Source organism: Spinacia oleracea, chromosome 5 (assembly GCF_020520425.1).
Source record: "Spinacia oleracea cultivar Varoflay chromosome 5, BTI_SOV_V1, whole genome shotgun sequence".
NCBI lineage: Eukaryota > Viridiplantae > Streptophyta > Magnoliopsida > Caryophyllales > Amaranthaceae > Spinacia > Spinacia oleracea.
Window position 1 is genome coordinate 2,207,331 of NC_079491.1, and position 14,153 is coordinate 2,221,483.

General features: G+C 37.3%; 1 protein-coding gene across 3 annotated transcripts; it reads left to right on the plus strand.

Annotated features, from left to right (window-relative positions):
* The first annotated feature begins 1,824 nt into the window (after window positions 1–1,824).
* LOC110784265 (uncharacterized) lies at window positions 1,825–12,291 on the plus strand. 3 transcript variants are annotated; one of them, XM_021988702.2, is made up of 8 exons: window positions 1,825–2,156; window positions 3,722–3,994; window positions 4,884–5,083; window positions 5,249–5,599; window positions 5,973–6,173; window positions 6,263–6,333; window positions 10,551–10,690; window positions 11,679–12,291. In XM_021988702.2, the coding sequence occupies exons 1-8, from the start codon at window positions 2,117–2,119 to the stop codon at window positions 12,035–12,037; spliced, it is 1,635 nt and encodes a 544-aa protein (XP_021844394.1). In that variant the 5' UTR covers window positions 1,825–2,116; the 3' UTR covers window positions 12,038–12,291. The 3 variants fall into 3 exon arrangements, with proteins under 3 accessions (XP_021844394.1, XP_021844403.1, XP_056684450.1); XM_021988711.2 differs by having other exon boundaries at window positions 3,783–3,994; XM_056828472.1 differs by lacking the exon at window positions 1,825–2,156 and having other exon boundaries at window positions 3,763–3,980.
* Window positions 12,292–14,153: the final 1,862 nt, after the last annotated feature.

Sequence of the window (14,153 nt, forward strand, 5' to 3'; positions counted from 1 at the left end):
GTGGAGATGAGGTTGAAGATGATGAAACCCTAATATTTTGATCGGGAATTTATAGGATATGATGAAGTTGATGCCTGGGTTTTGAGACCCTAAATCCCTAATTAGGGCATATGGAAGTGGGCCGGGTGTGACTATTAGCGCATTAATATATCTATTAAGGTCCATATAGCCAAAATCTTAGGCCCAATAACATTTTTAACTTGAAGACCATTTACCAAGCTCTACCAATTGCTTGTTGGTTCAGTGGTGATTGAGACTGAACTTGGTAGGGAGAATCCGTGTTTGATCTCTCGCAGCAACAATTGGGAGGGGACTGGAACCTAACCACCCAGAACTCGCCTCGAATTCGGATTAGCCCTGAGGGTGAACAGGTGCTAACACCAAAAAAACCCATTTACCAAGCTCTTAAAAAATGGGTGAAATTGAATCAAGTAACAAGTATTGGACCAACAATAATTATTGTAGCATTTGGTGTATAATAAATATATTGTATATAGGGTAACTTTATCCAGTTTTGGGTTATTTTTGACATGTTTTTTATTAAATTTTTTATATTGTTAGTAAATTTTGATAGATGATTTTTGTAAAGTGTTGCATGGTTATGTTTATACATTATTAATTATTTATCATTCAATTAAAAGAAAATACACAATAGTTTCTCATAATGATGTTTTGAGTAAAATAACATTCGATAATTGATTATCATCTGATAAGATAAGTGAGCATTTTCTTTTGAGGGAAAGATAAGTGAGCAAACTAGAACCTGATAAAAACCAGAAGATTACCATGATCACCAGCTTGCTGCAATTCTAGTGGATGTGACTGCTTTGCTCAAAAGAGATTGGAACGTGACAATTCAACATGTGAACCGCGAAGTTAATGGTGTAGCACATGATCTTGCTGATATTGGCCGCAACATTGATGGAGAACGCACCTATTATTTCCAGCCACCGAAAAAAGTCTTGCAGACCTCTCTTCAAGAGATCCACCCGCAGGGGAGTCTTAGCTGTTTGAAATTCAATCCGATTATGAACTCAGAAGTATTTTGTTGTAATATATCTAACCTAGCTTATGTTGCAAAAAACAATCCAAGTTGGTTATTGGTACTCCATGGCTTGGGGGTGTTGTAATATAGGAAGCCGTCTGATCTTATGCGTAAGTAGTCTTACTAGCTATGGTTAGATTTGAAGGTTTTTGGTCTGATCGGATTCATAATTGGCCTTTGTTTTTGCTGGTCATGTTAAAAACATTAGGTTCCTTTGGAGCCCTTTTAAATGTAATATAAGCTAACTTCGTTTCTGCGTTAAAAAAAGTACCGGCTACGCTGTACCTCACCTTAAAATTCTGCCTATTAGGTCGGGTCGGGCTAGACCGGGGCAAACTTCGTGTCAAAATGTCTGCTCATAACCTGTTATTTTGGGCCAAAAGTAGCGGATTTTTGGGGTCATTTTCGAGCCGGACCATACAAAAATTTCAACTTTGAATTTCCCAAAAATCATGTCCAAATCCGCAAATTTTCGAGTCGGACCAGAGGACCGGGCTCATGATAATCAGGTATAGAGCAAACTAAAATACCGTATTTCCACTCTTAAAGACGTGGAAATGGGCCAAGGAATCACGAATAATGAGGATCATTTTTTTTTAATTTTTTTTTGGTGTTAGCACTCGGTTCATTCTTTTGGCTAATTCGGATTCGGGGTGATTTCTGGTGGTTAGTTTCCAGTCCCCTTCCAGTTATTATCGCGGGAATCAAACACGGGTTCTCCTTACCAAGTTCAACACCAATCACCACTAAACTAACAAACAACAGACGTTAATGAAGTTCATTTTACAGATGTGTCAAGTTAACGTAGCCCAAAGCGGCACCACCGTCCACCGCGCCTTTTTCTCTCTCTCCCCGTATCAAAGCGGCACCACCGTCCACCGCGCCTTTTTCTCTCTCTCCCCGTATCGTCTTCTTCTTCGTCTCTACAAACACATTACGAATAACACACAGTAAACACACAAATTGACAATACTAACCTCAAGTATTTCAGATAATCCCTTCACCATTTTTTCCGTAACCAACCTCCTTAACCCCCTCTCACTCTCTCACTCTGCACTTAATCGGTGAACAATGGCGACTTTTTCATTGCGCCGTATTTTACATCAATTCGGTAAATTCCCTATTTTTTGTTTTTTCAATTTTCATTTCCTTTTTTTTTAGTGAATTGGAATTTGCATGATCTTTTTTTCGCTATTAGTAACTCTAATTTTGTATGATTTTGGCTGTGTTTTGTGATACTTATGATCATATATAGTTAAAATGCGAGTAACATAATTTGTGGAATTTCAAGCTCAATTGAAGATTAATTTGGTGTTGTTAGAATGCTAATTTGAATGTTGGATTGAGTTTTCAGCTTCAAAGAAGGATTCTTGTGGTGTTAATCAGTTGTATGTGTAACCAATTTCAGTTCTATTTAGTTATGATACAACAGTTGAAATTGAAGGGTTTTATTGTTTTTGAATCTTCAATTTGGAAAATTTGCCTGCTTATAATTTGAAGATTTTGATTAAACAGTTGCAAATTATCCTTGCCACGCCATTCTCCGTCGTATGAATGACTCTCAGTGTGTGTGTGTGAAACCAAAGGGACAATAGGGTGCACACAATTTGAAAACTTGAAGCTTCAGGGATAGTTATAATGAGGTCGAGTTTGACTTTGATTTGGAATCATTTATTTGTGAGTGCCCGACACGGGTAATTTTCCAAGTGCCAAACACTGTTTTATGGAAATCATGCCTAATTTTGGCCAAAAATGAAGTATCATAGTGTCGTACTTATGTTTGACTGTCGAGTATTCGACTATTCGGCACGGGTACTTGTGGTAAAATGAAGAGTCGCAGTAACATAGTGGAGGTTTCTTCCTGAAAGTAATGCATGATTGTATAGGTATACTTTGTCCATTTATGAATACTATGATGCCTCGAGTGAGATACATCAGAGTGTACAATTTCATTGCATATGAAGATTTAAGTGGTCTTGACGCTTGGGACTAGTTATTATAATTTGCTCCGTTTTGATGTTGGTCTATATCGCAGGCCTTGTGTGTTTGGAACTTTAGATCTATACCGTTTGTTGTCTTTATTCTTTGTATTTCAACTAGAAGTTAAGTCACCTACCTTTTTCAACTTAACTATAGAAAAATGGTACATATTAAGTATTTAAGTCATATCCTTTTTGTATCTTGATCGATTGCTCTATGATAACATCAGTAGCTGATCACAGTTGTTAGTAGAAAAAAATATTTCAGAAACTTCTGACCCGAATGGAATTTATAGGGGAAAACCCTAAACATTTAGTAGTGTAGGGGTTTCTTTGTCTCAAACCATACATCTGAACGTAACGCTTCCTAGAGGACTCTTTCTTTGACTTGGAATGTAAGCATTAGTTAGATGCTCAAAATGCAACTTCTCTTCCTGCTCCATGATTCTATCCCATGATTGGCCCTTATTTCTTTCTGCTGCTTGATTTTTGCCTTCCATTGGTAAATCTATATGGTAGCTCAGTGTGCATACCTTCTTTTATATAACGTCAAACCAGTTTATTTATGCCATTTTGGTCGCTTTTCTACCACGATCTTTGTTTTGTTACGCTGAAGCACTTAGCCTGTATTTGCTCGTCCTAGTATTCTGATTTCTTCTGTTAAATCTGATTATTATAATTTTAAAATCATCTGTAGATAAGCACATACTAAAGAAACATGAATCATATGGAATGCTCGTATATGGCGCTCTTACCAGGTATCGGTCACTATCGTCAAAGTCTGAAAGCAAAGGTTCGTGTGATATGTCTAAGAGGCCCGAGCTCATTGATAGGACAGACTTTGATCGCGCAGTTGGAAAGTACAGCTCTGATGATGATGAAGTGAATGATAGTAAGCGGAAGGTGGAACTTGCATGGCTTACAAAGGCACTTGAACCTGCACTACAGCTTTGTAGGTGGGCTTTCCCAGGTCTGGTAATTTTTTTTTTGTTGTTATTTGGATACGAGGCTTTTTATTAAATGGAATAAACGTTTAACTGAATGGCTAAGTTGTTAGTCAGGAAGTTGTTAGTCAGGAAAGGGATTTCAGCTTTATGTCAAGGGTTTATTTGGAACAACTTCTTTGTAATTGTTTGTATAGAATTGCTTATATTCCTGCTCATTATCCCTCCGGGTAGAGGAATTGACGGCCCGTTTGGTAGCCGGCGATAAATGGTGTCAATGGGTACGAATTTGTAAGGAAAATCAATATCCATTCCCTTGGTAATGCTAATTCACTCAAAATTATCTCTTTTTCTTTATAAATTTCCATTACCATCCATTAAAATTTGGGGAGTGGTATTAGGTGAGAATGCAAATTTATGAAGAAAAACACAAAGTTTAAGACAAATTTCATTACCATGGACATCATAATGTTATTTTCTTGCCAAATAACACTAAGATTTATTCTCACCCCACCATTTAGTAGCGGCTAGCAAACGGGCCCTGAGAGTAGTGGCATTAAAGCTTTCCATATGGCCTTATTTATGATTTCTTTTAGAACAGTTATTTTTGTCATGGTGTCATGTTGACCTTACTTAAAAATTGCATAATGCACATATTTAATCTCAACCGTTCCAACTTAACCAGTTAAATACAACCACAAGCTTTTGCTTGCCGATATCTTTGTTTTTCATTACCATCAAAAGAAGATAAAATTCATCAAACAAAAAGAAACTGGCGAGGCATTGACCATGCTACGCCGTGGGATTCCCTTTTTGTCGGAAGTTCAATTTTTGATTGTTTGTTTGTATGGGGTATTCTTTGAAGTGTTGTTCATTCTTTCAGTTGGTAACTGGGGCAGTTGTTTTACGTAGCAGGAAATGGTTCTGAAAGCAAGATTCCACCTAGTAGTCATTCAATTGCTGAAATTATTGCCAGTATCCAGAGAAGTAAGACTGGAATACAAGACTGGAGCCTTGCTGATCTCACAATTGGACTGTACCTTATGTATCTTCGTCAAGCATCTGCAACTCCACATGAAGATGTCAAGGGTGCTCAAATCACCTCCGAATCCGTGGTAATTTTAGAATTAATGTCTTTATATAAATTTAAATTATGTTAATCAACCAATACACCAGTTGCTGCAAGATTCACACTAAGCTGTTCTATTTTTGTTTGTGTTCTATTTTTGTTTGTATTAAGATTATTAACTATCTCTCTTCTTGATGCTTATGTGAACTAGGTAGAAGACCTTATATATCACTTGGAATTAGCTAGAGGATCGTATAGGGACACACCTGCAGGCCTCGCCAGATTAAGCATGCTTCGAGAAAGTAATATCCTGAAATTTATCAGGAATTCCAGCGTGATGAGACCTGGCTATTACATCGGTATCGATCCGCGCAGAAAACTTGTAATTCTTGGCATTCGTGGAACTCATACAGTATATGACCTTGTAACTGATATTGTGTCAACAAGTGATGGAGATGTCACCTTCGAAGGCTACTCAACCCACTTTGGTACTGCTGAAGCTGCTCGCTGGTTTCTGAATCATGAAATGGGAACGATAAAGAAGTGCTTGCATAAACACGAGGTTGGTGAAGCTTTTTCTGTAGCTCAATTTGATATCTGTTTTTTTTCTGAGTTTTTTTTAGGATTTTTTCATATTTAACACCTACAAAGTTTCACTTTTTTTTGTTTACCACCTTATAAGTTGGAATTTTACGCTTACCACCTAAAACTTATCAAATGTTTTATAATCACCACCACTTAATGGAATCCATCCAATTTACCATCCATGTGGGTCCCACTCAACTAACTACGTTGGTTTCACTCCTAACCCTGAACTTTGTAGGTGGTAAACATGAAAAAAGTGAAACTTTGTAGGTGGTAAATATCAAAAAAGTAATGAACATGTTTACATCTTACCTGCTCCGCTTTGTTATTTTGGCCTGATTCCCTTACAGGGTTATAGGTTGCGGTTGGTGGGGCATTCTCTTGGAGCTTCTACAGCTTCTTTATTGGCAATGATGCTTCGTAAAAAATCAGCCACAGAACTAGGATTTGATCCCAGTACTGTAACTGCTGTTGGGATTGCTCCTCCTCCTTGTGTGTCCAAAGAGCTTGCTGAAAGCTGCCGTGACTATGTCAGCACTGTTGTCATGCAGGTAGGCATTCTGGGATCATTAGGAGAGTCTTTTCCCACACGTTTTCAGAAGTAAATTATTTTAGAGTAATATCTGTCATCTTCTTGCAGGATGACATTGTTCCTCGGTTGAGTGTCGCTTCTTTGGCAAGGCTGAGAAATGAAATAATTCAAACCGACTTGTAAGCTACCGCCCCTATTTTCCAAAACTTCTGCCCTTATTTACCTTCCACCCTTATTTTCTTTGAGCGATTCTGACCTAAAATTTCCGTGACTGCAATTTAAGTAGTGGTGAGTTTTCTCTTTGCTTAATGTTATTTGGAAGAACTTTTTTTCTCTTGTTGGTGTCATCTAGGAAATGGTCTTGTCTATGTCAGTTTCTGAAAAAGCGCGTTTAAGGCGTGTCTAGGTAATAGGGTGTAAGCACTTTTTTAGTTCCAGGCGAGGCACACTTAAAGCGCCAGAGGCGCACTTCAGTCAAAATTTTGATCTTCATAAAGTGCGCCTCATTTCAACGAGACGCACTGAAGCGCGCCTAGGGGCAACAAGACCCTATCGCCTTGGTGCACCTTGAGCTTTTTTACGCTAACTCTTGTAAAAAGGTTTTTTCCTTTCTTTTAAGAAATAGAAACACATTGAAAAGATTACAAAATTAGATCAGTAACTTAAACATTTTGAACCTTCTCTAACCTTGCCTATGGACTAATGGTGAGACCCATACTGAAATGATGTTGCTTTCCCTATAAAGAGATGTGCCAGAGGTTGCTGTTTTGTGGATCCTTATTTGAGCAATTAGTGAACCCTTTCGTTGCTAGGAAAGGGGTCATGGTTGTCGACAGATCAAAATCACCAGGCCTTTTGTTTGCAATTGAACCGGGTGACCCTCGTGAGATATTGGAGTTATAAAGGAGAAAAAATTATGGAAACCAATCATAACTACTGAAACACAAAAATCCAAGAAGAAAACAATATTTTGAGCTTTTTTTTGTTTCGTGTAAATTAACAAGTTTAATTAGAACACCTTTACAAGAACTGGAAAAAGATGCAGCATTTTGATGGTGACACTTATGATATATTATATTTATAGAGGAAATAATTATGGGAACCGATCATAACTACCGTAACACAAAAATGCAAGGAAAAAATAGTAAGTTTTTTCTGGTTGTGCGTTTGGGGTAATTTATTTTCAAATGATGCAATTTCTCTGTGTTTCTATTTGGGGTTTCTCTATGTATAAGAGTTGAGTTTTTTTTTCTTTCTTTTTCTCATAGAGCTCTAGAAGAAAAGTTGTACAACTTGGAAATAGAAGTTACAACTTATAAGGAGGTCAATACTCTTTCGGTATGTGTTAGGGGTTGTCTGTAAATGGATCATCGTTTTGAGAGCTCACTTTCCCCCGGCCCTAGTGAATATAGGTCTTATTTTCGGGTTTCTAATTTAGAATTTCCAAAGACTAAATTCATATTATATGTCCAGTCTACTAGAGTCTACACTGCTTGTCTACAAGTGTACCTCCTGTATTGCCCTTTCTTTATGCCGATTCACTATCTGTTATCATTATACTTATCATTATACTGTAGCAGTTAACAAAATTCGTGAGCTTCTTTTATTATTCTGATTTTCAAGTGTTACCATTATCTTATTGCTTTTAGAGGCTCTCAAGTGTAGAGAACTTTACATTTTTCTTGGCTTGTTACACCCAGTGGTGAAGTATTAAGATGATGCGGAACTTTTTAGAGTTGAGTACTTAAGTATCATATATGTGTGTCGGGTCTTGTACTCTCGTGAAATATGGCATGTAATTTTTAAGGATTTGGCATGCTATTTGTGAATATATGGCCTTGTAGGGTGGTCAAGAGGGTGGATTTTCTCCCTATGTTGACATGAGGGTTTGCTTCAGCCTCTTAGTGAAAATTAGTCAAAGGACAACTACAAAGGGGTCCTTGTTGTCACGTGCTACTCGGCTAACACGCTGTATACTAGCGTCACACTCACTACTAGTCAAAGACACTCTGATGCTTGGCTAATGCTTAGTGATGCTACAGAAGTATAAGTGTGAAAAGGCTAAGTGTTTATGGCTTTTAAGAATGCTTTCTATTGCTTGAGAGAATTGTACAAGTGTTTGTTGATCTGTACAAATGAATGCCAAAGCCTATTTATAGGCCCTTAAGGTCCTCTAGACTTCTATGTCTAAAACAATCCATAACCTTCTTGATAGAGTGTTCCCTAAACTTCTAGAGAGTTCCCATCTATAAAGGAACCTTAAGATACAAGGAGACTTCTAGAGAATACTTCACAAATATGTACAAAGGTGTTCTAGAGTCATCCATGCTAGAACACTCTAAAGAAAAATAAGCTAGAATACCCGAGAGCACTCTAGAACCTTCCGGAGGTATCCCGAGAAGTTTGCTGCACCATCGGGCCTTTGCGGGCCACAAAACCTAATTCTGGCCCGACCATTGTCTTTATTAAGCCAAAATATGCGGGACCCCAAGTTTCTTCCCGATCCATGTTCGTTTGACCTACCAAACAACCCATTATAGAGTTATTGTCAAGTGGGTGTTCACTAGGAAATTGTGACTAATTCAAAATAATCCTCCATAGGGGGTGGGTGCTCCTCGTGCTGTCAGTGCCAGGCGCGTCCCCGTGGCCCATGTTGCTGCCTTGCCGCTTATCGATAGCGCCCATGCGATGACTTCCGTTGCCTTGTTGCCTTGGTGAGGGGATTTTAGAGATGGCTCGTGACATTGTGCTGACTGGCTTCTCACTTTTCTCACGTGCTCTCTTTTTTTTTTTCTTCTATCATACTGTTTCCGAGCCTGAGGTGAAACTGTGTTGTGTGGAGGAAGATGGATGGAAAAGGTTAATAATGTCTTTAGTATTATGTTATTGGTTTGCTCAAATGATGATCTTGTCTCATGATGCTATTGTTACACGCACAAAGAAAGTTGGAGGCTGAATGGCTAATAAGTGAGTATTAGGTAAATAGAGTTTGGACAGGAAATTTAGAGAGTTGGGGCATCATCTTTCGTTATATATGCTTTTGAGCAAGCTCATGGAATCTATATCACTGGATAGCTTCTACTGATGTTTTCTTGTTTTCCTTTTTTTTTCCCTTTTTCTTTTTCTTTTTCTTTTTCTCAACCTTCTTTTTGTAGGGTCGAAAATTCTGAGAATACTGGGGAAGGTTGGAAAGTGGGAGTCATATTTTCCTTGTAATTCTTTAACTTGAGTATGAACCAATGATGTAGCTGTGATAATTGGAGCCTTGAAAGATTTGGATTTGTTGGATGTGATGTATACAAGGAATCCCTTTTTGTTCTAATACGTCTGAATTGATTATGCCCAACAGCCCTAGCATGTACTAATGTGTATTTTCCAGTACATACGTGTTAAATACACATATGACGTGGAAGGCTGAGGAGTTGAAATCCTCATTAACAAGAATCAGTAATGACTACAACGAGCAATGGGTGAGTGTTTGACTAACAACCTCTTTTCCTTGATAACTTAAAGACTTTAGAAAGTTGTATTGAACAATGTGTCGCCTACGTAGATTGATTTGTTTATCGAATATTGACGTGTTTGGAGTACCAGAGTTTGATAGATATTTATGGTGCTTGAGGCTGAAAAGGAGGGTTCCTTTTGCTGGTAAATGTTTACCCTTTCCTGGCGTTTGGCATGTGGTAATTGGACTTTGGGACTTGATGGTGGGATAGGGATTGGAATGGGATAGGGATGGGATTGGGATTGGGATTAATATATGGGAATTCATCGGCATATTGCTCGTCCATTGTTTGGGGGAATAAATAATAAAATTACCCAAAATTTCTTATCAAACCACCCTTCCTTCTCTTCAGAATGACATTTTAGTCAATTTGTGCCCCTCTCAATTGACCTCCTCAAATACCTTAACCCCGCTAAAGGTATTTAGAAATTGGTTCAGCCCTTCCAACTCCCATTCCCCTTCTATCCCCCCAAAACAATCAAGCATTTTAACAAAGAGCAATTAGAAAATCCAAGTCCCTCTTCCATTTCCCACAAAACAAATACCCTCTTTTGCGTATTTGCTAATTGTGTTTTTCTTCCTCTATATCCCTTTAGAGAATAACAAAAGAGAGCATAATTTTTCCCTCCTTTATCTGCATATGCATCCAGCATATATGTTTGCTTAATATCCCAGATGCATTGGTAATATAGTTGATTTCCATTCTTCGGTAGTGTACTATCATACTATGTCGTCATCCTAGTGTAAATCTGACAAGTCATTCTGTTTTAATAATACGCTGTAATATAAAAGAAAGTTATTTTGTGTATATATACTGGTTTGCCCTTGTCGACTGTCATGAATCACGGCTAGCCATTTTGATTTCTGAATCCGTCTCCTGATCTTCTATAGGATGAGTGTTTTGGAGAAGGAAGATTGGAAAAGTGCTATGGAACTCCTCATGAATGCAAAACTGGTCATGTCTTCAGTACAAGATGTAGCTCGGAAAGTGGCTGATTATGCAAATTTTAGAAGCAAAACCAACCACTCTGGTATGACCCCGTGTCCTTATAAAGTTGTAAATATACCCATTGGAAACAGTTACTGTTTCAATTTATCTGTAATTTTCACCACTGAAAATTTGGTTTTCTTAATATAAAAATCACTACCATCAATCATACTCACTTCTATAGGTGGGTGAAAGTGCTAATGGGAAATAAAATAACCAAAATTTGCTGTTTTTTGTAGGACATTCATATTGGACAAAGCGTAAAATTGCACACATCCTGAAATTGTTACTTCATATGTAGTTTATACCATCAATTGGCTTAATTCTTACCTTATTTGCTGATTTTGCTGGTTTGCTTTTATGTGTGCTCACCGTCTAGGTGACCTTGTGTTTGAGCTCAGTATTTAAGGCAAATGAACTTTAGTTTATTAAGGAATTCTTTGATATATGCTAGAATTGTTATTCTCTTTCATGAGTTTAGTCTTTTGGTGATTTCGCCATAGGTTTCCCTAAAGTAGCCAAGAACGGGGTTTGGGTTTTCTTTTCAAGGTTTCCACTTAGGGTGAGTTTATCACTTAGACTCTAACTCCAGACTCTGCCACATCAACTTTCCACTAACTTTTACCTTCTTTTTCATTATCCAGAGTTTTCAGACTGACACAAGACTCTCCCTATTTTTACACATTTTCCACAGACTCACCTTAACTCCTACAAAAAAGATAATTGGTAGGATAAAATGTAACAATGTGGCATGATTTGATTTAGTTGGAGAAAAAAAGTAGAATTTTAAGTGAGTCTTGAATTTTCAAACTCATCTCTAGACTTGCTAATAGTATTTTACCATACTATCCCAAGAGTCTAGCTCCAGAATCCCCTCCAGACTAGGGATAAACTCACACTTTTGGGGGTTAAGGTTTGACTGCATTGTTTTGATATGCTGCCTTGAGTGGTGAAATATGTAAGAAGTTCAAACATCAAACTATGGTAATTACTATTTACGTGATAAGTAGAAGTTGCGTCTTGATTAACAGGTATATTAACAAGCAAGGATTCACTTGCCGGGACAGATAATCCCCCAATCTCCAAGCCAACTGCTGTTATCAGAACTAAACAACAAAATCCCGCTTTGGTTCAGCATGAAGAGTTGTTTGTTCCTGGCACCGTATACTATCTAAAGAGAAATCCCGATACCCAAACCAGTATCAGCAACAATGGAAGCAAAGCGAAGGAGTTCTTCACACTCTGGAAATGGCCGCCTGGGCAGCATTTCCAGAAAATATTACTGTCGAGCAACGTAATTTCAGATCACAAATGCGAAAGCCATTATAATGCTCTCAGAGATGTCATCAAAGGCTTGCCTATATCATCTAGTGATGATTTTATTTTTTGATGACTAAAAATGTTGTGTAATATTGAGTTCATACGTTTTTGTAAATAATTGTAGAAGTTGTATAATTAAGATCCAGTAATTTTTACTTAACAGGAAATTATCCTAGTTGGTGGTCGGTTTTTTTTTTTTCAATTTTGGCCGCCTAGTTAAGATACGATTCTGGATGTTATTCAGGTGTAAGAATAATGCTGTTGTGGAAGATTTTTTTTTTTTTTTTCATTTTGAATTTAATGAAAATGACTTTATAGGGGTAAGGTTGTGTACGTTTTGACCCAGTTGGTTTTGTTAACTAGGAATAAGTTAGGTATGACATGTGGGTATAATTTTATGGATTCCGCACCGTACCCATCACGATTAGAGCTATATGGGTATGACTTTGGTCGGTAGTGGAAGGATATGAATGTTAAAAGTCTTACCCGTCATGGTAATGGGCGGGTGGGTAGAACTTTGTGGATTTCACACCGTACCCTCCCTAATTGGAGCTGGTATGGGTATGACTTTGGCGGGTAGTGGAGAGTGTGGACGTTAAAAGTCATACTCGCTATGGTAGTGGGCTAAGTGGTGGATATGAACTCGATCATACCTGCTCCAAATCCATCCGTTTGTCCAATTCTTACTCAATACCCACAACTACTTGATAACTTTTAACAAAAAATATTCTTATGCGGTTACTCCGTATAAAAAGAGTATACGCGGATAGTAGGAGGGCATAACTCATAAGCAGATGTTATATGGGTCGGGTAATGGATACCTACTTGGATGGTCACCTAGGCGGGTATGGATATTGATTCTGTATCCGACATGGATGATACGTGATGGTGAATATGGGTATGGAGGAGGGGTATCCGCACCTGCCCCGTCCGTGCACGAGGAGTGCTATTTTAGCGTCTTTTTAAGCATACGTTAAGCTTCTTTTGAGATTGTTAGGCACCAATTTGCATCACACAATTACAGTACTAAATAATAAAGGCTAAGATTGTTAAGTATATTTGAAAAGATCGTTGTTTTGTGCTTTAAAGTTTTGATTAGACTAATTGGTCCTAGCTAGTATAGCCCATAAAGGCATAATCTGGTTCTCTTGTCTTGCCATTTTCTACCCCTTGAACAGTTGATCATTGACAAACACCTGTAATTAAAAGTGTCTTTATAAATAACACATACGACATTTAGTAGTTGTTTGGTTGACATAAAAATGCATATGAAGTTTATGGTATTGAGAAGCTTAAATTGTTACATGCTTGGTTGACATAAGGAAGTGCCTTAACTATTCTCGATTAGATAAGTAGAAGTTTTATTTCATGTAGTCGATTAAAAGTATATTTGTATTTCCTAGGAAATGCAACCGACTAGAATAAAAAAAAAAGTTGTGTTACGTTCAACCAAACAACCCCTTTTACGGTCATCGGTGTTAGTGCACGACTATTTTAGGCATAATCGAATAGTTATTGGGTGTAGAAAATGGAGGAAGTCTTAATCTATACTAGGTATACCATTGAAATGGTATACTAACATTCTGCATTTTTATTTAGTACCAAACTTCATAGTTTGGTACAAGAAAAGTAGTTGTATTTTCTCATGTGATACCAAACAACATAATTTGGTAACATGGATTCTTTTTTATTTGATTCCAATCAACATAGTTTGGTACTCACAAGTCAAAAATAAATGTTATTTTTCGTGAGACAGACTCAATTTATTACATGAATTTACCATTTAACCCTTAATATGCCAATAAAAGCTACTATTTTACCCTTAGTATACCTTTTTTAATGGTATACCCAGTATAGATTCAGAAAACCTCGTAGAAAATGGGTATCACGGAATTCCCCATTATAGAATTACGAGAACTCAAATTCCAGAAACTATAATTAATTGCAGTATTACAAAAATAGTGTCAATATGATTGTGATTCAGAGTGAATTATGTGGTTAGTAGATTTGATAGTCATGTTTAGTTTACCAAATATATTGATTAGATGTAAGAGTCACCAAACATGTAGGTAATTGTTTTGATGACATTGTAGAGTAAGTGAGTAAAAACCTATGAGTAATTTCTGGGTAAATCAATTAATAGAATTAAAAATTGTTATTTAGGTAATGATTAGAAATAATTGAGC